The 25,192-nt window shown below is 40.2% G+C and overlaps 2 protein-coding genes across 5 annotated transcripts in view; one reads left to right on the top strand and one right to left on the bottom strand.

Annotated features, from left to right (window-relative positions):
- The window catches only part of LOC122824231 (kallikrein 1-related peptidase b11-like), a 67,091-nt gene extending 61,984 nt beyond the window's left edge, over positions 1-5,107 (bottom strand). Inside the window, exon 1 of the mRNA XM_044104589.1 lies at positions 5,078-5,107. Within this exon, the coding sequence (XP_043960524.1) occupies positions 5,078-5,092 (15 nt within the window). The 5' untranslated portion in view covers positions 5,093-5,107. The remainder of the gene's footprint in view (positions 1-5,077) is intronic.
- Positions 1-25,192, top strand: part of ntng1a (netrin g1a) — a 321,235-nt gene that overhangs the window by 256,063 nt on the left and 39,980 nt on the right. For all 4 annotated transcript variants that reach the window (XM_044104584.1, XM_044104587.1, XM_044104583.1 and 1 more), the window contains one exon: positions 24,264-24,436. In XM_044104584.1, the coding sequence (XP_043960519.1) occupies positions 24,264-24,436 (173 nt within the window). The remainder of the gene's footprint in view (positions 1-24,263; positions 24,437-25,192) is intronic.

Below are 25,192 nucleotides of genomic sequence, written 5' to 3'. Positions count from 1 at the left end.
CCTAAAATACATTTAGGTTTGTGCTGCAAGACATTTCACCATAAAGAGATGTGAGATAGTAGACTTAAACTATTATAGGAAAATAAAAGTACACCTTATCTCAAATAGAGTTTTTACACTTCAGGATGGTAGGAAAGTGATTTGGTCATTACCAGTGTCACAAAGTACTAAGGAAATCAAAGCCAAAATGAAGGTAGCAGCAGGTAATGGTTACAAGACTGGAAATAAAATTGCATCTATATTTCTGCTAGGCGAAAATATTTCAAACTTTGAATCTTCCTATGAGTCAATAATTCAAGCAAATCTCATTTTGAAGCTGGGGTATTTAACTTTAAAAATATATATATGTTTTGTTTTGGGGGGGGGGGGTTTATGTTAAAACTGTCACTATGTTGTGACAAAATGATTCGTTTAAGTTTTTGGACCGCTGCATACAGAGGAGTTAACATTGCATTGTTGCAGTAAAATTTTATTTTTTGCTTCACTGGATAGACAAAGGCATTTTAATGGCATATTTTTTTTGAAGAAGTGCAAAAGTAATTTCAGAAACAGATATTTTAATGCAGAGAAGCACCAAAAATCTTGAAAAGTTGAGTTTTACTTTGTGATCAGTTGTCCGATTGCACTTGCTTTGAGTGGGAAACCAAAAACTGACTCCAGCCCAAGAGCCACACCTGGTCAAAATCACACGTGACTGACCTCATATTTGGAAAATAATGTCAGGGCTTGATCTGTTGTGTGTCTCAGTAAACCCCAGTATGAGACATTTTGGATGGATTTACGGCAACACTAAACCACGAAACCTTAGCTGACTGGTTCTTGTTTTGGATTGTTTTCTCCTGCATCATGAGACTCAATCCTTTAGTCTCATGATGCGTAAAATCAGGTCAAAGTACACGATTTATTTAAAGCTAGCAGCAAATATAGCACTCCTACTGCAAAGTAAAAAACAAACAAAAAGAAAAAACAAAATATGATCAACACTTTACGCTTTAGTTTCACCTTTTACCCCATAAGTTGCAATTATTACATGCTGTTCAGTGAAAACGGTGAAATCTTCCCGTGACGTTTCTGTTCCGGAATCTGTGACAAAATCAGAGCCTTGGCCCCTTAACACGATCTGGTACGATCCTCGGCTTGTCGCGGGTCCAAAGCGCATTATATGTACAGCGTGCCAAAACCCCTTTTTAAGGCATTAGAGACGCTCTTATTACTCGTGTTTGCGCGGCTGCCCTCGTTGGCGCTTTTCTAATTACCGCCTGGTTCGGAGCATGTGTGATTTGGATACAGCTGCTCCAAATACAGATCAGCAATTTGGCGAATAACGTCTCCGTTGGAACTCCCCTAAGGGAGGAACAAACAAGAGGTCGATCTATTTTCTTCTTCCTCTTCTCCCTTCACACTGCTTGGCTTGCTCTCTGGCCCGCCTGTAGTTGACAGATAATCTATTTGTGCTAATTTCATGTTTCTTGCTGCCCACTTCCTGCTTGAATAAGTCATTCCACTTGTCCACCCTCTTTAGTCTCACTCTGCCTCTCCTTTCTCTCTCTCTCGCTCTCTGTCTGTGCAGCCATAAGCATCTATTTACCTTTTGCTGCGCTCTGCATTTTAGCCTCGTTCTTTCTTTTCTTTCTTTCTTTTAAAAAAAAAAAATAATAATCAGTCCACTGAATTGTGTAAGGAGACCGCTGCGTTGTTTGTGGGGACGGGTGAAAGCAACCGTGCCAAATAACTTGGACCATCTGTTAACATCCGTGCCACATGTTAGTTCGCCACCGAACGATCCAACAACCTTTTGTTGGTTCAGCAGAAAAAAAAAAGGGGAGCAAAGAGGGGGGATTTAAATGGTCAGCCAGGCTGAAACTCAAGATGGTCCATGTTTTTTTTAAATTATTATTATATTATACATTAACTGATTAACATTAACCGCCACTTTGCTTCCCACATTTCCATTATTTCCACTTATAGTCTGGTTCTTGCATAAATGGTGATGTGAATTAAGATGCATTTATTACCATAATTAAGAGTCCAAAAAATATATTAAAACTCTGAGTCATAACTTAAAGAAAACCTGACATTTCAGTGTGCTTCAAGGTGAGTAAGTAATTGCTGAAGCACTTTTCTGAAACGTAAGAATCCGAGGTCTGAAAGGTACGGGCTCATCAGAAGAAGTTGATTTCTTTGTAAGCACAGCAATCTGGACGATGGTAAATAACTAAAACCATCGCAGGAGAAACAGAAGGAAGTGTTGTAGAAGTGTATGTGAATCGAGCCAAACTTCTGCATTGCAAGTTTTACGCCCTGTCTTAAAAATAGAAAGTTGTTTTGGAGGTAAAAACTGAACAGAAAAGTACCGACTCAGCATATCACCACCACAGGATACAGAGCCTGCATAGAAATAAGTGTGCTGAAATAATTCAAACAGCACTTTCACCAAAGCTTGCATGAGAAGTTACTGCTGTAGCACCTTATGATATAGACATTTCAGCCTTATGTTCTCCATTTTCCCGGTTTCTAAACTCTGGGAAAGGTTTAGGTTGTGGTTTGCCTTTAACTGTACTGAGAAGGAATTTTAATATCAATTATTTATAATGTAAATAAGGACTAATAAACTACGTGGCGCTAATAGCCAGACTTGTTGTTCGAACCTGTAGGTATTTGCTTTTTCACAAATAGCTCAGAAGAAAAATGCATTGGATTTACATTCAAAGTCTATGTGGAGGCGAGTAGAGGGCCCGTCACGGTGCGTTTTAAGCATCTGGCATTGTGTGATTTGAAGCGTTGGACACGTCCAACAAATCGGTCGGCAACAAAAAACAACGGCTAAAGCGATTTTTGACTTGTCTGATGCACCGTCCACACGTCTCCATGTAGAGTTTGAATATAAACCAGATGCGCCTGATACTCAAAACGTGTTTGGTGTGAATCAAGAGTCTGCATTCAAAGTGCACACACATCAAACTTGAAGCATCAGACTCGTTTGGTGTGAATGCACCTTAAAGTTACTAGCTAAAGAGGCTAAAATTTCCTTATATTTTCCACACTAGCAAATACCTACAAGTGCTTTCCACTAACATAAAGGATATTCCTAACATTTTTATTTTTTAATTTTTTTGTGAAAACACAACTGTAATAGTTTTTGGCATTAGAGTTAGACCAACATAAAAACTCTAATTATTTGTGTTAGTTAAACTTGGACTGGAATGTTCCACACTTGTTGGACATTTTTCAAAACTCTGTTATGATCTAGCAAACTTCAGCTTGCCCCATTCTCAGGAACCCCATGTCATTTCAGATGCATTGTCACACTCTAGTAACGACCTGGGAACAACCTCAAGGGATGCTAAATTAGCCGTTTTAAAGCAGCAGTTCCTAAAATGGCCACTGGAGGCAAGCTTCAAGGCACGTCAAGCTCTTAGATTGGGCTGCTGCTTGTCTACATGCCTTTTGTTTGTGGTTGACTTTGACTATATAATCAAGGCAGATTGGTGTCTGTTGAGCATAATTATGCCAGATGTAAAAGGAAACTAAATAGACATCTAGACTGAAATAGCTGAACTCCGTACAAGTGTTAGGGGAAATATGTTCTGAGTGGAAATGCACAGCTGAGCTCATCTAAGTCAAGAGCTCCAGAACCAACTACCAGACACAAGATAAGCCAACTTTTTTAGGATTGGAGCTTGACTAATGTGACTGATGCGGTGTTTTGAGTCTGACCTGTTATTGATCTTTATTTATTTCCTTGGATGGACCTCTCCTGAATTTTTCCACCAGTCCGGCAGCCTTGGCTGCCTTCCTATTAGTGCAGCCTCCCTCCATGCTCCGTGCGAGCAGCAGCCACATCAAATGTCACTCCTGACTTCTATCTGTCTCCCCAGTTTTGATCCTCCTCCCTCGGTCCGCCTCAAACCCAACGGCAATACACCTGCACGAGGTCTGCCAGCTCCAGAAGCTCAAAGGAATTTTTTTTATCAGTCGGAGCAGAAACTTTTCGCTCTCCCGGATCGTGCGTGCAAGAAGGAAGGAGACGGCTTCACAAGGCTATCAGATCTGTGCAAAGGGTGGACACTGGATTTAGACGGGACTACAGAGCCCCTGAAAAAGGTTTGCAATACCAACCAACCAACCCCCCCACCGCCCCACCGGCCGCACAGGCGCAGGAGCAGGCCGTCAAAGGCAAAAAGCCCTCGCATGAGACCGGCTTTAATGTGATTTGATTTCTCCGTCTGTCGTCTGGAGAAATCTCGGTGAATCACCCCGCCCCCACCCTGCATTGTCATTTTCAAGTCCAGATTTTAAAACGGTTAAAGCATACGTGTTGTCCCCACCCCCTCTTCAAGCATTTACAATTCAAAGCACCTTACCCGAAGGTGCATCCATGTAGAGCCACATTTTGTGGCCGTGTTGCTGCTTGAGTGGAATTAAAATAGAAGCTGACACCCCCCATCAAATTAACTAGATATTCCCTGCTGCAGAAATAACTCTGTGCAGTGCATGTGAAGAAAGAAATGAATAAACAGAATATAAGGTGGAAGGTGAAAGTTTGAGACTAAAAAAGAAAAAAAAGAAGCCATCCATTGAATATTTTCTCATAACCATTGTGTGATTAATTGTATCAAAAAGTCGTCTGGGATCCATCGTTTGTGTTTCCATCACTCTCCTGTTAACCTGCAACCCGTCTTATTGCAAAACAATGAAGCACTCTTTGATAAATTGTGTTTTCTGGAACCAGACAGCTTTGAATACACAGTACTGCCACTGTGATTTGAGAGGGTTAGTCATAGCTTTGCCACCATGGCGCTTATAGACAAAGCATTGTCAAAAAAAAAAAAAAAAAGTACAGTGAAAAGTTGTTTTTTTTCACCACCTGCTGACTTTGTAAGTTTGCTTATTGGTAAAGATGTAAGCAAAGCAATGCATGAATCATTGCGGTCTCTTTTTTTTAATAGAAAGACACAAGCAGATCTAGAAATATAGATTTCGGAAACAGTTAAAATCTTGATTACCATCCCACTAAGGCAAACAAGAACATAAACCTCAAGCAAAACATGATAAGGTGATTCATCCAATCACTCACCAGGTTTGCATGCATCTCAGTGGGGCTGTTGAGACCTAAGTCCTTTAGGTTTCTCGGCTGCCAAAAGGGAGACTCGAAAATATCGGACTCCTTAACAGATTTTCTGTAAGACTGAAGTTTAGAGAAAGGCTAGGTCATTTCACGGACTCACTGTACTTCCCGGCCTGTTCTTTGTCTTTGCTTTTGATCGTTATCATTCTAGAACAAATTGTCCAAGTTTCTAGAGTGCACTGCAATGTTCACCAGCCCCATCTGTCCTCCGTGCCTGCTTATCCGTGCTGGGTTGCGACGGGGGTACTGCCTGTCTTGAGCGGCCATTGAGCGGACGGCAGGCTACACCCTGGACAGGTTGCTAGTCCACCGCGTTCTGTGGATGTACACAAAGTTTGTATTCCTCCAAAAACAGAAGGTGAAGTTAATCCGGAACACCCCAAGTCTTTATCTTATCTGACCACAGCATTTTCTCCCGAGACTTTGTTAAATTAAATTATTAAAATAGTCACAGACTCCAGACTAAGACTTCAACACATTTGGCGGTGAGTCTCTCGACTCCAAATTAAAAGCTCCCGGGTTTTCATTTTTTCTAAAATAATAGAGCAAGTTTACTAAATCAGATTAAATGTTCATTTACCCTACAGTAACTGACTTAGCTAAGTCTTCAAATAAATTTCAAAGCCCCAGCTGACTGTACAGGTTTATCTGCATATCTCTGCTCGCAGCATTAGACGTGTCGCCACGTCTGCATCCTTTGTGACAGACAGAAGCAGAGTGTATTCCTGTACAGAAGAGCAGAAGTATTTGACGTGGACGACTGTGTTGTCAATCATTCAGTGGGTGAAGTTCTTAATTAACTTTGATTAAGAAAAGCGGAGACATTTTTCGGCATGCTTTGGGTATCGCTTCTTAAAGGCAGCGGTAGTCTGCCGCTGGTCAGGGCTGATAGATCTCTATTAAGACATCTCACTTTTCCGCGTATCATAAAATAAAAGTTGGAATTAACTTTTTCAAGCATACACTGAAGGGCACCCTTGTCTACCACCATAATTTAATGGGGATTATTTCATATCTTGTTGAATCATGCTCCAAACCAAAATAACTCATCAGGAAAAAGTGGGTAGAATCAGTGATTGATTGCTTTCTGCCTCCTTTGGGATTTGCCTCAATCTTTCTCATTTTTATCCATCAACTTCCTAGTGGCTCAGAACTGCTGGATGAAACCAAAACATGAAGTTTTTATAAGCTAGCTGTCACTAGCTTGTAGTATTCTCATAATGGCATTCAGGTATTCATGAAACACATTGGACCATTGAGACTGTAGGACGGCTGGCAGATACACAAAGTTAGAAAAAATAAGTGCAGCAATAACTGCTACAACGGTGCAACTACATTTTGTCAAAAAATGTCATTTAAAAAAAAAAGAAATTACTTATTCCCGTTTCGATAATTATTTATATGCTGACCAGCCTTTTCTTTCTTCGATTGCTGTTTGCTTGTATTTTTTGACAGTTTCTTCTCGTCAATGCAAACCTTCCCATTACGCCAAATCCTCCCGTAGATTCGCTCCCAGATTCGAGTCGAGACCGAAAACTCTCAAAACATTAATATTACTTCCAACCAAAAAAAAAACATTGATAAAAATGGAAAGATTATTTTCAATCTACATCTTTGTGCAATAGGATGTGGAGGCAAAAAATAAAATTAAATTATCAGTACAGAAAATAACACATTTTTATGTTTCCATTAAATTTTTGAAGGAAAATAAAAACCTTTGGGTTGCAACTGTGTTTTATTCAAACGGTTTGTCTTAAGAGGGTGAATGTGAGAGTTGAGTTCCTGTTCTGTGTATAAACTACATTTTTTTAAAATATCTTTTTCCCACAGCTCTTTAAAGCCACATTCTCACATACAAACGACGGGATCAAAAAAGGATGAATTTCTACTGCTGAGACTGTTTGCTGAATTGCCCTTTTTCCAAGACAATCCAGCTTAAATGTATTGTACTTTGCTTTGATAAATCCCCTACCATTTCTTGTCTTTTTTTTCTTTTAAATATGCCTCCCACAAACAATACCACGTTTGTTTGTCTTGTTTTTTTCACTGTGTGAATGAATCCGGTGCAACTCAAGCAGATGATTGCCTTAGGAAATCCCCGCTGGTGCAATTTAGGGCGAATGCTTAAAACCTGGCAATTTAGTATCTGGTCATTGAAGCCCAACGTGTTGGCAAATAGAAAAATGAAAAATGTTTTGGAGTGTCGCTGGATAAAAAGATACGTCACAGAGAAACAGCCTTCGCCCCCCTTGGATTCGGCAAGCTTTTATTGAATGTGTTAAATATCTAAGAGAAAGCTGGAGAAAATGCTGACAACTGTGAATGAATACGAGGGGTGTCCATTCGAACAAAAGAAAACAAACGAAGAGATTACTTTTGCGTGCATCCCTAAACTGCTGTGACTTTATCTTATAGCCTAAATATTTTTGTGTTTCATTTGAAACCAAAAATGGAGAATTTTCTTATTCCGTACTTATTGATAGAATAGAATAGAATTCAACATTATTGTCATTGCACTGTCACAAGTACAAGCAACGAAATGTAGTTTGCATCTATCCAGAAGTGCTATACAGGATATAAATATTTATTCACAGGTGTACAAGACTAAATATAAATCTAAATATGGGAGCTATATGCACAGATTATACAGAATATACAAGAATGTTAGGAAATGGATTATATATGTATTAGTAGGTTTATAATGCAAGATAAATAATGGCAGATAAGATTTACAGATTGCATATGTGTGTGAGGAAAACAGCCCGTGGTGTGTGTGTGTGTGCGTGGGTGTGTGTGTGTGAGGCTAGTCCATGTGTTATAGTTGTATGAGAGGATAGGGGAGTACAGTCCTTACAGTTTATGTTTTATGTCAGGAGGCGTTCAAAAGCGTGACAGCTGTGGGAAAGAAGCTGTTCCGGTGCCTGGTGGTTCTGGTCTGTAGGCTTCTGTAACGCCTCCCAGAGGGCAGGAGGGAAAAGAGTTAAAGGATAACCTGATAACCAGCCATCCTTTAACATAATATGTGCTTCAAACTAAGGAGGGACAGTTCAAGAAGTCCTTAGTCACCCGGTTCAGACTCTGTATTAGTCAGAGGCTGAAAGATGACACTGGTACCTAATTATACACACAATTTCTGAGCACTAAGTCCTCGTGTGTGTCTGCATTCTGACTAAACGAGTAGATTACCTTGTCAGAGCAGGATTAGGAGACACTTGTTCCGCCGCAGCTGAAGCCAGCGCCTCAGAGTTTATGGATCTCTCTTGATCAAAGCGGTAAAGGCCGCGAACGTGCTGCGGGTTTATCTGGAGTGAATGATTCCCCCCCCCCGCACGCTGAAGACGGCCACATCGTCACACTGCTCCCCTGAGTTCACGAAGCGGTTGCCAGGGATGGTGGGAATCTCAAAATGCATAATACACTTAAATTATGCATGGTGATTAAAACTGAAAGGACTGCTCAGATGAAGGTGGTGTCATCAATGTGATAAAATTCATCTGTTCTCGGTATTATGGTGCAACATTTTTAATAGATAAATAAATAGTAAAAGCCGTCATGTCCTTTTTTTCCCAATGCAAAACGTTTTGCTCATATAGAGGAGACACAGGCTGACTCTTCCTATGGCGGGAAAGAGGAACCAATCACTTTCTCAACTGGAAAACAGACCGAAGACCCTTTTTTAGTTGTTGAATGAAATGACAGGATGTGACAAAATGGATGGAAATCAATTCTTTTTTTATTATTATTATTTCAACAATGCATCTCTAATAGTGTGTGGACTTCTCGTAATTCTGTACTTTTCATCTTCAGCTTAATACGGAGTCTGTGAAATGAATTATTCCACCTTAACATGCAATCCACATTTTATGGCATATTATATCCATATCTTGGAAGTAAGCGTGTTCCTCTCAATATGTTCCCATTTTCCAAATAGTGTTTGAACTGAGGTCATAGTTGGGGAATTCACAGCGTCCCGCTGCATCATAACCAGGTCCATTGCTATTTTGGGGTTTTCATTCTTTCTGAAATGAATGAATTAAAAATAAAAGCTTTTTAATGACTGTATAATTTATTGAGATTCACCTGTTCGTGAAACAATTCACAATAACACATCCATCCATTCTTTATAATCTCTTATTCTTTTAGGATTTCAGGAACCCTAGTTTCTATCTCCAGCCGCCATTGGACATACATAGAGGCAATTTTGAGAAACTAATAAAATCAACAGTTATCATTTGCGCGGTTGGAGGAAGCTGGAGCATACGGAGAAAAACCACACACACACACACGCACACACCCAGGACTTTCTTGCCGCGTGGCAACAAGCATACCTCGTTTGTCTTTCACAGAAACAAAGGAAATCTGATGGCAGCGTGGAAACAATGCAGCTGCACAACATCATCCCAGAGCTACCTAAAGGTTAAGCTCAAGCAAAGTTAAGTGATAAGCCACCATGTCACAGCAGATAAATCCACGGAACATGCACTAGATAATCCCTCTCTGTTTTTCACGAGTCAGACGGAGGCACGAGAAGCAAAGTCACAACTGACAGACTTTATCAGCAGAGAAGAGGAAGAGGAGCATCTTAACAAATCCCTTTCTCCTCCTTAGGATTGAAGAGGCATTCCTTATCGTTATCCCCCTTTCACTGTCGAAGATAAGGCTGGCAGTGAAACTTGATACAGCACTACTCCAATATTTTGAGCGATGCATTGCTGATACAGCAGATACGTGTTCTTTGCTTTGATTTCTGCCCCACTGACTTCTCCATTATTAGAAGTCAGCGGCGACAATGAAGGGAATATGTTTCCGGCCGGAACGACGCATCTCAGATTTGACCCACATGACAAGAAACTCCACGCTCTGTCGGCGCGCAGCGTTTTCCTATGTCGAGGCGCTCTCATGAATATGTGTCGGGTTGTTAGCGAGGGGTGCAGGCGTTCCCTGAAAGCGTTGCCGCTGTGGCGAACATTCATACCCGTTTGGGGTTCTGTGAATCCAAATCTGCTTTGGATGCATTCCAATCTAGAGCTCCCATACACCTATCCACGTACACACAATGTGCACATTTATGCTTTTCTAGTAAGCTTGCGTTGGGAGCACAATTAGCATGATATATCCTCTATTTCTGACACCAAATCCAGCTTCCCAGCCTCGGCTTTTAAAAGTTTCAGTGACCCTCGTCTTTTGGTGTCTATCAGGCTCGGGCCGATCTCTCAAATCGTGGTTAAATTACATAACTTAGAAAACTTATGCAGTCAAATAGCACTTTAGTATGTTACATCTAGCATGGAAACAATCCTACATAATTAGTTTCACAATACATGTCGGCAATGCAACCATAATCGAAAGACGTCTGCAGATATTCACTGACAGGATCTCACAAAGTGGATGTGGATGCCTTACTGTGTCCGTGACTGCTACTGCTGTTCAATAAAGTTTTGTTTCAAACAACAAAAGATTGCTAGGCTGCAATACCTGAAATGAGCACATGAGGGCAGGCTTCTTAAATTAACTTAGTTTACTGAAAACATAATATATACCCCAGAACCAGAACCAAATGAAGAGAAGTGGCATTTAGCATCTATGCACCAAAAATCTGGAACAAACTTCCAGAAAACTGTAAAACAGCTGAAACACTGACTTCCTTTAAATCTCAACTAAAAACCCCACTTGTTTAGAGTTGTATTTGAAACGTAATCAATTGCAAATTTATTGACGGAATCTGACTTGATGTTGTTTTTATTGTTGATTCTATGTTGCATTGTTTTTTTTGTGTTTGATTTGATGTAAAGCACTTTGAAATGCCTTGATGCTGAAATGTGCTATACAAATAAAGTTTGATTGATTGATATACAACTTCGTAACAGACCAGTACTGATGGCTAACTGGTAACTCTTTGCTAGTTCTACATTAAAACAATGACACCGTGTGTGTGAAACACGCCATTATTGCATCTGATTTAGCATAAATCTTTTCCACCAGTTCATCAAGGTCACCAATTCATTTTTTGCTGATGATCTTTCGGCACAGAGATCAGGCTTTAAAAATCATTTTTTCTTCCGCTTACCATTCCACGGAGCACATTCAACATTCATGTGGCGACTCATTTCATTTAAGGAGCAGCCTCCGCCCAACCCGCCCTGACTGAACTTCTCCCCGTCTGCCGCGACCGGAGCCACCCTCGTAATGGGCCCTCCTGTCGGGGTTTCATGACTAATCCCCTGGCTGACCTCACATTCGGCTGCAGCCTCCTCACCGCCACACGGGGACTTCAGTGCCGAGTTTTTTTTATTTATTTTTTTTGTTTCGAATGCTGGGAGGCAGCTGGCGACGATTCAACAGCGAATAGCATTTTTTAAAATGTCATCATGATTTCATTGTTACAGGATTCTAGCAGATGATTCTAGCAGCTCTGCTCTGCACATAGTGAGGAGGGATTTTCTTTTTTTGCCCTACTGAAGGTCTGTTTTTCCTTTCTCTATGGGCAAGCAAGGCTAGAAATATTCAAAGTAAATTCAGCCAGCTTCTGTTGTGATCTTCCATCTTCCATTTCTTGGAAATACATCCATGTTGGATGATTCATTGCCGGAGCTCATAACTGATGCTAATATTCGGTACCAGACGACTCACTGTAAGGATCGGGTTTATGTATAAATTTGGCAAACGTTTGGAAGTTTCTCAATGAAAATGCTTGGCTTTGTGAATTTCGGGTATTTTTAATTCAGTACGCTTATATTAGACATTTTCCTCAATGTTTGTCTTTTTTTTTTAAATTTTATTTTATTTATTGTTTTGATTGCATCAGATGTTGCTTCCTCTGTACTTCAACGATGGGATGGTGTTTTCAGACTTGCCCCTTTTGTAACATCTATCAATATGGTCAAAAATTGAATTTTAGTTCTAACACAACAGAGAATATGTCCACCAAAGTGAAAGACTTTGTCCTCTTTGTTCTTTCAGCAAAAGCCTTCTTCCTCTCCAGCGGCTTTTCAGATCATGCCTGACTTGTTTTTTGGGGGTTTTTTTGAGGATAACGACACTCTCAAACCAACTTCAGTCAGCATCTTTTTAGGCTATTTTGCTTTATTTTGCTGTTGAATTGATTTGTATATTTCACACTAAAGCATATTCCATACCGGGACACATAGCTGTTTAAAACCCTTTGGGGTCTGAGCTTATTTTGGATGTTTTGCAGAGTTTTGATGTTTGCCTTGATGTAACACCACACACTTTTGAGAACTTTTTTCAACGTAACGTTCCCTTTGCGATTTGATAATTATCTACTTTCACTAGGACTTGCTGTTTAAACACGAGCACAAAATGATGTGAAGACCTGCATTGAAAAGGAAAAAATACAATTCACTGAAAGGAAAAGAAAAAACATTTTGGCTGAAGAATTATTTTGGACCTTTTGAAAGGAAGCATATAAAGGTAAAACTGCAATACGCCCAAACTACATGTAAATATCTCTCATAATAAACATGTATATATAGTATACATTTATTTAGATATCTTCTATTTCTGGAGTTTCAAATAACATGAGATTTCCTCAATTTCTATTTGCATAACTATAATTTGATAAAAGATTTTAAATTGTTCAGGTTATTATTATAATGTATTTGATGAATTGTGATGAAAATGTAGGCACTAATATTCTCATTTACAAAAGGTAACAGGAAGCATGCCTGTATGTCTTCATCTGATGTAATGAGCATGTGATGTGATTGGTTATTGACCACTGGCAGAAAGATGAGAAAAAAAAAGTTGGACCAAATGACTCAGTAATTTTCATTTTACTAGCAGGAAGTAAAGAGCATGTGACTGTGACTTTTATTTAATTCCTTCTAGGAACGTTTATTGATGATTGGCCCATTTAGTTTAGTTAGCTCACTAATCGTAGCCGCAATGTCTGAGTGGATTTCATTCATTTTAATCCTATGTTGTGTCAAAGCAAATTCCTGTATTCTTGTTAGCCGCAACGTCTTCCTGTGACTTTCTTTGTGGCTCCTCTCTAGGGCAGGAGTTTTATACCTTGTTAATGTTACTGTGACAACCCAAGATGAATTTTTCCACTATAAAGGTTTTCACAAAACACATTTACAACCCTACCAGGGCCAGCGTCTCCTCTGAAGGCCAGTGTGTCAGAGCAGACTGCACAATCCGCGGCTGGAATTTGAGACAGGTGTTGCTACTACAGTTCTTCATATGGCTATGGTGCGTTCACACCAAACGCGTTATGCGCGTCTAGTACGCACCCGACAATTCAAGTTCGACGTGTGCACTTTCAAGCAAGCGCTTGATGGTACGTTCACACCAAGCCCGTTTTGAGGGTCAGGCGCGTCTGGTTTACGTTGTCAATCCAACTAAGGCTATGACGAAGGTGGTATGCTCACCAGGGATAGCATTCATGCTAGAACAACCTCCTGGCTTCCCCCATAATTGTAAATGTTAGTAATGTTACGTCTGTGGATCGTTCAACCCAGAGTAACTTAGCTGTACAGAGCTAAATTCAGAGCCCAAATTCTGCCAGAGTTGATTGCCACATATTTTTAAATAATATTTCAGTCTTCACATAGTCTGACATGCTAAAAACCCATCAGTCAGGTGACCCACTGAACAAACCATATTGGCATGGGCGACATAAAAAGACAGCCTAGTTGGAGGGGCAAAAAATAAAACACCATATGGCTGTCTTTCTGTCTTGCATGCTGAAGCAGCTACAGGATCTCCAACAGACGGAAAGGTGTTAACAACGTCACCGCAGTGTCTGTGTAATTCACCTGGTGAGTCTGTGGATCCTCACACAGCGACGCTGCTGGCGTGACAAGATGCCATGACTTCTCCGGCGAAATATCCGGTGCTGATCCGAAGACAGCAGGAAGTTACGGTGGAAACCCATCGATTACGGGTTCTCTTGAGACATGGAAAGCAAATTATCATCTGCACGATGCAGATCGAGATGTTTCAATAGAATAGCAGCTGAAAGGCAAAATTGTTGAAGATAATGTAACTTAGTGGAAGGCAATGAGGTAGCAATTAAACTAGGTATTGACTGAGGATGATGAGGATGGGAAGGGTTTTGCATATGACAGTGACTACATAAAGCGGACAATGTTCGACCTGGTTAAATTTTTTAAAGGTAGTATTGAGTAATCAGAGCAAAGTAACAAGAGTTTGTCCCTTTGACTGTTGGTCAGTTGTTCATTTTAACAAATGGCATAATGAGTCAAACTCATTAAATTATCAATCGATTTCCCTAAAGTATTTTCCTGGTCAAGTCACTTCATTTTTCTAATTCAACTAAAGGTTTAACACTGGAGGCTACAGAAGTGTTTAATTGCAAGAGCTCCAAAATAAACTCAGGGGTAGAACCTCGTTAAAACGAGAAACTTTCTCTTTATAAAGAGAAGTATGAAAATATGTTCCTCTTGCAGATTTGCAACTTCTTGAAAAGGCATAAAGGGGGCTCCCTCTGACTCTCCGTCTTCTCTCTCTCAAGCATCCGGTGATGTGTTGCTGTCTCACTGTTACGACCTTCTTCATTTAAACGAGAACATATTTTGTTTTAATGGCGACATAAATCTCATTAGGAGGAAGCATCTCATCCGAACAAAAGCTCTCTCATTTTAAAGGGTTTTTATGTCGTTGTAACGAGATGTTTCTCTCAAATTTATTTCCTATGTATGTACAACCTTTGTAAAGTAGGCTTTAAGGTTGTTGTTTTGTTTGTTTTTTTGACATATTTAACAATTGTTGGGTTGCAACTTTTTTACAAACGTTTTCATTCTACTGTAGTCTGTGGTGTTGCAGATTGAAAGTCATACTGAAATACCTTCAGAAGCTGGCAGAGAGGATCATTTATAGATTAAAATGCCAAAATTGACAGCACACTCTCCCACATGGCTTATTGCATATGAGGTGACTGCATACATTGAATATTTGTCACAGTTATTATATTTCTTCCTCAATTGTACTTTATGACAGATAGATTCTGACTCTTTTGAGTTGTTTATATTGTTTGTACATATAACAAACTGAGACATTTCCTATAAAACATACACTTTAAGCATTAACTTATCTTTCCTGGAGCTACATATTTGGCCATTAACGATTTTATGACTGCAGTTTTCACACACTGATAAATTTTTTTCCCCCCAGGTGTTAACTCAAATAGAAGTTTCACAAGTTGCAGTAGTTTGTATGTGATCACACGTCAGTCACAGCTGACAATTCGCAAGCGCATTCATTTCGCTTTTAAATATTCTGTTAGCCTGCAGATGAGCTTCTTCTAATTTACATCGAAGCGTATGTGCAGTCACGAGTGACACAAGATAATGTGTCACTCTGTCCATTCATACTAACAATCACATTTTGAGTCGTTGTACAGAAACTTAAACCCAGGCAAGATAAAAATTGGTGTCACTTTACGACATGAAAACGTTATCATTCTAACAATAAACCTTTTGTGTAGCAAAGTATCACTTTATTATCACCTTGTAACAAATAATTTTTATGTTCTTATAATATACTTCTATTGTAGTGATAATGTTACTATTACAATAATATTAGTATCATATCACAATCATATATTTGATTGTGATATCATACCACTTCCATATTTTTGCAATATTTTGCAAAAAAAAAAAAATTACATTGAATTGAAATGAACTCCTTATTTATAACATGTAAAACGACTCGTCCAATTATGTCCCACATTATACATATTTACACACCTAATTCTTTACTCCATGTCGCAATTACTCTTTCGAAATTACATCTGTACAATACATTTATTATTACGCGATCTCTACCATGCTTACTATGAACGGTCTCCTGTATGTCTAATTAAAGAAGTTTTCGCTTTAAAACATGATGACCTTCAAAGGTAGATCATAACCTATTCTTATCTAATAATGACGTTGATGAGATTTTGGCGTTATTCATCAGAGATGGAACTTCAAAACACACTGAGCTGTATACTGGAGGAGGAATGAGCCTGATGGCATCATTTCTCCTTCATCAGAAGCTCCATGGATCCAAATCACACAACGTGAACTGATTTCATACGGAGCACAGCGAGACATTTAGAGATTCATCCAGACCCGTACAGGGGTTGAGCAAAAATAATAATAAAAAATAAAACTGGTTGACTGTCTAAAGATGTAGCTGTTAATGTTAATGTTTCCTAATGTGAAATGTTTTCTGTTTTCTGTTTTCTGTTGTCAACTGCGAAATTAACATTCATACAATACAGATATATTGCAGAAAGTGAAATGTTCTTTTACAATGAGTACAATAAGTGCTAGTGCACGCTAGTACTGGTTCACAACTAGTGTGTATTCATAGCAGTGTCTACTGGTGTTGGTGGTAAAAATGTACATTTTTTCAAATTAAGAGTCCAGGAATACTAAGCCTCCCTTCAGGCACTTATGAACCTGACATTGATGAAATGAAATTGATGAAGGATTGCGAAGAGAACTGCTCGCTGCCTGACCAAAGCTCTATGAGCAGATTTATTTTTAAATTGGTTTAGCTAGCAACAAGTTAAACGTGATTTTGTTATCCCATACTTTAGAGCCTCACAAGCTAATGAAATGATTCTCTAAACCCAAAACCAAGGCCAAATAACAGAAAAACCCTGTTTGTTCTCTGTTTTTCCCTTGCACACACAGCTGCGTCCCCTTAATGGCATTCCTCACAACTCAAGTTGGTCATTAATCAGCAGGAGGTCACACAGACCCTTATTTTATTCACTGCAAACATTGGGTTTACCAGGGGATCTTGTTATCACTAGAACTACGAACGCTGTGGCCACCTGAGCTACTAATGACCTTCGCCCTGGGTTTAAGTGGGGAAAAAAAAGAGAGAGATATCTAAGTGTTTCCAACAGTAACCCCTCGGCTAGCCGGGAAAGTGCCAACATTTTCTGTAATTACACCTGCTCTTTGGGTCTCACCCCGGTTTCAGATGGAGGTCCTCGGTGGGCGAAGGCATGCAAAAAGTCTGCTTCAGACAGAGGGATTAGATTACACTGAAGGGGGTTACCAAACCTCTGTGGTTAGGTGACACTTCCCGGCAGCGTGAAAACAATTTGAAAGGTTTCATGATTTTACTGACCTAATGAAGCAGCTTCCTGTATTTGAAACCTTGTAGTGGAATGTCGAACGGGGGAACGAGTCGGTGTTGCTTGGTGCATGTTGACCATACAAAGTATTACTGTGCTTCAATGTAAAGTACTCCTTGGTGTAACGGTCTTAAAGGGATAGATTTTTTTTCTTTCTGTGGAGTTTTGTGCGTAGTTTGTGTGCAAAATGTTGTGTCAAAAAACATAATTTCACAATTGCATGTCATGTCTCATGACCAAGATTTGGCTTATCAAACTTAAATTTACTTAAGCTTTTATTATTATTATTATTATTATTATTATTATTATTATTATTAGGAACCTTTAAGGAATGTGTTACCCATTCTGTCTAGGATTTGCAGATGTTTTTGTGAATCTCTGGTTTTGTGACGCTACTTTAAAAAATATTTGCACGGAGTTTAGCAACGTTTGTGCTCATGTGTTACGGTAAATGTCAGCTTAGCCGTGTTTCCATTACAAGTGTGTGTCGATATCCCGCTAATGTAAAAAAACAAAAACAACACAATTTCGCGATTGCGGTGTTTCCCTTAAATAAGAAACCCAATTCCAATCCAAGCCATTAAGTCATGCTGCACCGTCATCCCACATACCACTTAACTGTCTTCTTCTTTGTCTTTTCCACCAGTAGCAACAACTGGTTGTTGATCACAGGACTCATTGTTCCCATTGTAGTTTTGCAAAATACACTAATTTCGATAAGACATGTTTCCAAGAAACAAATTTGTTTTCGCAATTCCAATTCGAGCCATGAAAACCCAGCTATTCGCTCACACACAAACCGATTCAGGAGAAAAGCGTAGCTCACTCTCTCGTCAGTGCAGCAGAGCTCTGGTCTCCAAAACACCTTTAAGATCACGCAGCACCGTTCTCCCAGTGGATGGAGTTTTCCCCCAAACCTCTGCAGCCCCACTTTTTACTCGCCGTGTCTTCAGGCAGCTCTCTCTCTCGCTCTCTCTAGCCGAGAGCAGCATCAGCGAAGGCCCGGCCCGTCGATTCTATTGAACCGACTTGGCGTGTCACAGGCGGTAAAGACCTCTTGATTGACTCCTGCTTGGGTAGCATGTCCAACTGCATACATTAGTAATGCTGAGGGTTCAATAGATGGATTGCTCAGACAGATTGATGCAGGCAGGAGGCACATTTACCACAGTGCACCGAACTGGAGAAGAACTGAACCTAAAGAGAGGTGGGTTTTACTTCAGCAAAGTCTTGGATTAATTCATTTATCATGAAGTTCCTAGTATACATGCAGGCTATGGCAGCTGGGTCTCTATTGTGTACTCCAATTGCAACGCTAATTGGTAGCCTAAATATGTTCCCTTCCACATCCCCTCTTGTTAACAGCAGTGCAGTCAGGCATCGCAGCCGGAGGAGGGTGGACTGTTGCAGCAGGTTTCTGCAGCATGGAGTAAATTTTGGAGGGAAATTTTCTGCCCCCCAGAGCATTTACTTTATTCGGCGAGAATAAAGAATAAAACAGAGCTGAAGGTGGTGTTAAGCACAATAAATATTCAAGAAGGTAGAGTGTTGTGCCAAAACAGGAGTTTGGCTTTGGCTGAGAATAAGTATAAATAATCACTCAGGGCAGTTATGAATAAAGGCAATAATTTAGATTAGAATTAGTGAGTCAGGGCTTGATTATCAGGAAAATAGCCAAATAGTTTAGTCTCAGTTATTGTTGAGAAATACCCGCCTGATAAAGCCTAGCTTTGGGAATTATAATATACAGAGGAATAAGTAGAGCACTGGCATAAATACTAGACATGTATGGGATAAACACAGACAATTCCCAACATACATGAGTTTATTAACCAAAAGTTGAACATTTTACTCAATAAAAGACAATTAAGCTAGTAACACTCAACTAAACTGCTGTAGTAAGAATGATAAAATGGTAGAACTAATAAACTACTGAAAGTGAAAACAGCTAAAATATTGACATAGATATAAATAGAAGTAATGAAATGATGGAATGAAGCTCACAGTGCAGCAGGAAGTGTAAATGTTAAGAAACAAAGTTTATTTATGGGAAATGTGGAAATGAGGCTAAAATAGTTTTAACTAATTCCGAGTAGTTGCATCAAAATCTGCTGTGTTTTCCCTCACACTTCAACACCAGAACAGTGGGACGAGTGAAACACAAAATAACTCATAGAAGAGTTCAGTCGTTTGGCTAGCTAAAGCCTGTGTGGGAAACCGTTAGCTGCTCGGCTAATTTAATCTTCTGAACAAGTTAGCATCCATCAACTTTAAGCTAACATTCACATTCAAACCAAATGAATCCAAGATTTGTCCTTAAGGAGAACTCGCGAAAACGAACCAATTCTTCAACTGTTTAAGAGACTGGATGGAGGGAAGAGAATGTCGGGTTTAATTGGGGGAAAGTTGGATGCTAAAGTCTACTCCTGGAGAGCTGTTGCTGTGATTTAACACCTTCTTCCCTGGCCAGCATGCAGTTCAGGTCAGTTGGCGAGAAACGGAGAAGACAATTAGCAGATAGCTGGTTAGCTAGCATGCTGATTCACTGTAAGCCACTACAGAGTTGTGTGCCGCACATCAGCTGGGAGGAAGAAATCAAGAGTATGTGGCTGTAGAGTTGCGTCCTTAAAAACGATCAGAGACAGCATCTTTCTCTTTGTGTGTAATTATCCGTTATGTCAACAAGAGCTTACTCTACTTTTTTCTGCCACTCTGATGTTGGGTTTTTTTTTCTTTTTTTTCTCTTCTTTTTCATGGATAATTAAGCTGTAAATACCTCTGAAGCAGCTGCCCTTCACCACCGGCTGCCTCTCTCAACCCCCCGGTGCTGAATGCAGACACGTGGCCAAAAAATAAATAAATAAATAAATAAAAGTGCTTATTATCTCACCGTTTGACCCAATTGGCTTGTATATGAAAACACCTGAGCGTTTCGAGGAAATTTAATTGCTTCACTTATTTAACACACTTACAGACCATGTTGGCTTTAGTCTGCTCAATTTGTTGGGATCAGCAGCTCGTCTCATCGGGGATGTTGTAATCTTGCATTGAGGGTAAATGCTATTAATTAGCGGTTTATACGTTTGGCTCTGAGCAGAAACGGAAACAATTTCTCAGACTTAAGTTGGTTAAATATAAATAGGTCACTTGAAATCATGTTAGATTGTTTCATTGATTGGTCAAGTGGTGCTCCAAGTATATGGAGTGAAAGTGAAAAGTTAGTTGTTTTTTTTTAATCAGTGTGTATGGGATATTCTAAAATAGTGAGTTATATTTTTATGTTCAGGAACTACATTGAAAATTAAGAAATAAATATACAGACTTTACAAAAAATTTTGAAATAACGCACAAGAGAGGACGGTGTATTTACACACCTCTTATGCCACGCTCATCTTGTTTATGGCAATTTAATGAAGTCTTTGTTCTTATTTAACTCAGATTTATGCAATGGAAATTGAACTTCCTTAATGCATAAGTTCTGTTGAAATTTGCCCAAAATAGAAACCAATAGTGAACTTTGTAGCCACCTGTTTGCATTGTGTGGTTTCAACTTGCATTGGTGTTGATTGTGGAAACTTGAAATGAACGAGGGCGTCTGAGAAACACTCAAATTTCAGAGTGGCGTAGTTGCAGTCTGGAATTAAGTGCTGTGGTAGTAAAAATCTCTGATGTGTCCAAAAAAAAAAAAAAAAAAAGTCCAACATTGTTGAATTTGAACATTTCTTCAAAAATAAGTGGATCAAAATTCGTTGACAGTGTTGTAAAACACTCCATGCCTGTTATGTGAAACACTTGATGGTATTTGATGCTGCAAAGAGTGACGCAAGCAATCACAAGGTATAAGGGGTGTTTACTTTTTCCAGATTTGGACTGCTATCTGCATGTATTTAGGGTGCCAATGTGGTAAAATACAGTTTTAAGAAAACAGTATTGATGTTTATCACTATATTTCTTGAAGCCATGGGCACCGATGACGACGCCTGAACAGAAAACTGGTCTGTCATCATTCTCATGAGTCTTTCTGCCACATTTACCATTTATAGACGTAACTCCAGTGTGAGGGCAGGAAATGACCTCGGACTGGGGTTTTGGAAAAACTTTGTATCTTGCTTGTTTTTGTTTGCTGTTGCTAACGTCCAATAGGTGAGAAGGAGAAGCTGCTGTCCCCAGCTACACGCGTCAGTCAGAATCCCATTACCGGAGAGGTCAAAGACAGACTGCTCCAGGTGTGGACAGTCTCAGCGGACAGCACTGCTCAACCAGCCCAAGAAGGAAAAAACAAAAAACATTTCCACCTGTCCCTCACATCTCATTGAGAACTTTAATCAAATCCAAACTTCTGTGAAGATATTTTATTATTACCACCGTTGGAATTATTATTACTATATTACTCCACCAGTTTTGCATTGCGAGCTGCCTCCCTGGTGGGGGAGTTTCATGAATACATATCAGGATCTTTAGCTCACTGGTGGCTATAATGCCTTGAGCAATTTCGCTTTGAGAGCGCCGCGCACAAAAACAAAGACGTTCTTGGACGACATGAATATTCATGAGCTGGAAATGCCGGAGCAGAGTTTAAAAGGCGGACTAAAAGGTGGATGGAGGGGAAGAGACGAGAGGAGAACGATACAAACGGCAACATCGCTGCTGTGGCTCTCTCTTTATTTTTAATTTTTTTTGAAAGAGGAGGTTAAGACGTAACATTAAAAGCCCCGTAGGGGGCAGGAGTGGCTGTTGAAATGCTGTTAAATAGTCTTCTGCTCTACCCCTCCTCGACGCCGGCCGCGTTCAGGGAGCGGCTGCGTGATCGGAAGCGTAACTGCGCTGGTGGCTATGAGACCCCGCGGGCCTCACTGGCGGCCTCCATCATTATGCCGGCGGCGCTATCATTCCTGGACGTTGATTAAAATGTTGCCGATGTTGAAAGAAGCTGAAGGTTAAACCACAAAGGGCGCGTATGCAAGAGAACACACACACACACACCCACACACACACGCAGGCATACTTTCCCCCCACAAAATCTGACTTCTGCGTTGAAGAGAGAAGAAAGGCCAAAGCATCTCCCTTTGTCTTTATTTGCTCGACCTGAGTAACTTTTTCCTCAATTAAGCCCACTATGTCTTACTGTTTAGTTAACATTGCTTTGGTAAGCTGCAGGGGATTTTATCTTTACACCTAAAGAGTGTCAGAGTCAAGGTGACCTTCAGCAATGACTCCAAAAATGGCGACAATGATCTAAAAGAAAATCCTTGTCTTTTTTTTTTTTTTTTTAAACAAACAACTTCCAGAATCTACATAAAAAAACAAACAAAAACATGACAACAAAATGCATGAGCATGCATTGTCATTCGTAGGGATACTGCATCAAATCGCGCCAGTCACAACAAACGTCTGCCGACGTGAGCTCCAATATTTTCACGTGAGCAAGTAATAAATCTCAAAATGTCAGCAGACAAAAGCGGACAGCTGAAACGAACGCCACGGCCTGCTTTCTGTATCTGTTTACCTTCGGCGAAACTGTGATTTTATTATAATGGATCGGGAGTGGAGGACTTTTGAGCTTTGCAGAGAAGCGGCGGGTAACATTAGATGCGTTGCAGCCGGAGCCGGAGCCAATATATTTGCATCGTTCTGGCAGCATCGGTCAGCTTTAGGTTGGATTGCATTTCATCAAATCTGAGTCTTTTCCCTTTTTGCCTCCTCGATTCCTGCCGGGCTCAGTTTACCGAGGTCTTAAATAAAACGTAAGAAACAGAGCCGTTCATCACAAACTACACAGCACGTCCGGAGAGTACGACTTAAAATATAAATATAAAAATATATAAAAATTTAAAAATCTGAAAGTGGAGGTAATGCATATCTTAGTAAATACTATGTAGAACTGATGACTAGGGTATTTTTTTATAACACTTTCTCAAATCCAGAGGGAAAATGGCAAAAGTTTAGTCAGATTGAATGAAGAACATCTTTGAACTGCAGTTTTCAAGTCTTGTTACAGATTCTCAATTAAATTTCACGCCACATCTCAGAAGACATGTGGTGAGAGCACACCGTGTGCTCCCTCACAGGTTGATAGCCTACAGATCTTTATTCAATTTAACAGATCATTTCGCTCCTTCTAATTAAGCACAGAACCAGTCGGAAAAACAATTAGCATTCTGAAATCCGTTGTTACAACTTTTGTAATGTATATTTTTTTCGTTTTGTTTCGCAAAACAAAATGTGCCTCAAAATTCCCCGCTTGCCCACGAGCACTTCACGAAGCTCGAGCCTCGTGAATTAACGGAGCAGACGCGTTATCCGCTTAGATTCATGTAGCTACGGCGCCGGGTTTATTGATAATCAGAGTCTCTGGTGGAGGCAGGATGTGAGCGAAGATTTAGCGCACCTTAAGGGAGCCCCTCTTCCAGAGCTGGATGTATGCTGGTGAGATCTCATCTCATGTTAATTTGTCACCGAGGAGGTACTCGCACCGTTAGCCCTCTGGCTAACTCTGAGCTATTCATTGTCTGGTATGGCTACGGGCCTTTTCTGTTCTCCGAGAGCTTGTTCCATAATTTACATTGCCTTGTTTTTCTGTTTTCCTCTGCTTCCACCTCGCTCTGCCTTGACTGTTTTGTTTTGTTTTTTTGTTGTTTTTTTTTTTCCCATTCCCTCTCCTTTTGACTGTGACAATTACACATCCTCCTGTGGGACAATTAAAAAAGGAGCTGGCTTTCCCCCGGCGAAAGGGAGGAGACAAAGGAAAGGGATCGAGGAAATAATGATGTTAGATTTGTTTGTGCAGTCGCCCGTCTCCTTTGAACCGGCGCCTCTTGATGTAGCTGCTGTTTTGTTCCAGCGCCACCTCTTTGTCAAGGACGCCCTGCCTTTCAGCCCCACTGTCCGACAAAAAATAAATAAAAGCGCTCTTCGCTCAAGAGACGCAAAACTTTCCCCATGCACCCACCGCGTCGATGTGGTTGTCCTCTTTCATCCCCGTCCTGAACGCCTCCTCTTCCTCTCTGACAGGTGCAAATGCAACCTTCACGCCAACAGCTGCGTGTTTGACAAAGAGAAGTTGAGCTGCGAGTGCGAGCACAACACCACCGGGCCTGACTGCGGGCGCTGTAAGAGGAGCTACCAAGGGCGAGCGTGGAGCGCTGGCTCCTACCTGCCCATTCCCAAGGGCACGGCTAATATCTGTGAGTACGAACACACATGTGCCAAGCAAACAAATCCAGAAACATGTCAGCTCGTCAACATGCAGGGGGCCACTGTACACGTTCCCCTTCATCTGTAAAGTCACATTCAGATTTTCTTGCTAGGAATAGGAAAGCGCTGTCAGGCCAACACTGGGCGTTTTATTGTAAAACACATTGTCTCCACTTTTGAATCTGGTCAAACGTAATCAGCGTCATTAAAACCTTTGATATTTTCCCTACTTTTTCGGAAAATGGTTCTTTACAACAAGGCAACTCACTTGGGTAAGTCTTCAGTGAGTAGTTATTGATGCTTTGCATTTAGAAATAAAGTTATGGTGGAAACGTGATAAGTCCAGGTAAAGATCCCATTGAGGATTAATGTAAATAATGCCAATAGCATCTCAAGTAGGATTGCGGTGAGGCATGTCGGCTTCGTAAGCTGCATGGTCCTTTGAATGTTTTTTTAAATTGCAATCCACAGAAAAATGAGAAAACGAGTGAATCTGTGAATTCTGCATTATAGCTTTCTGCTGAATTTGATCAATGTAAAAGGGTGAATATCGGGTTTGTGTTTGTGGGAACTGGAAATAAAGTGATAATTTTGAATCGTGTCATCCGGGATGCTTTGCTTTGAAGCAACAACGAGAACCAGGGTATAGTCCAACTGTTGCTATAAGCCACCGTTAAAGAAGAAGAGCTTAAAATTGCAACAAAGACAAAAAATGTTCTGACATGTGACTCACTGTTTTCTTGAGA

Source organism: Gambusia affinis, linkage group LG21, assembly GCF_019740435.1.
Source record: "Gambusia affinis linkage group LG21, SWU_Gaff_1.0, whole genome shotgun sequence".
Classification (NCBI taxonomy): Eukaryota; Metazoa; Chordata; class Actinopteri; order Cyprinodontiformes; family Poeciliidae; genus Gambusia; species Gambusia affinis.
Note: the sequence above shows the minus strand (reverse complement) of the source record. Positions and strands in the feature narration are given on the sequence as shown.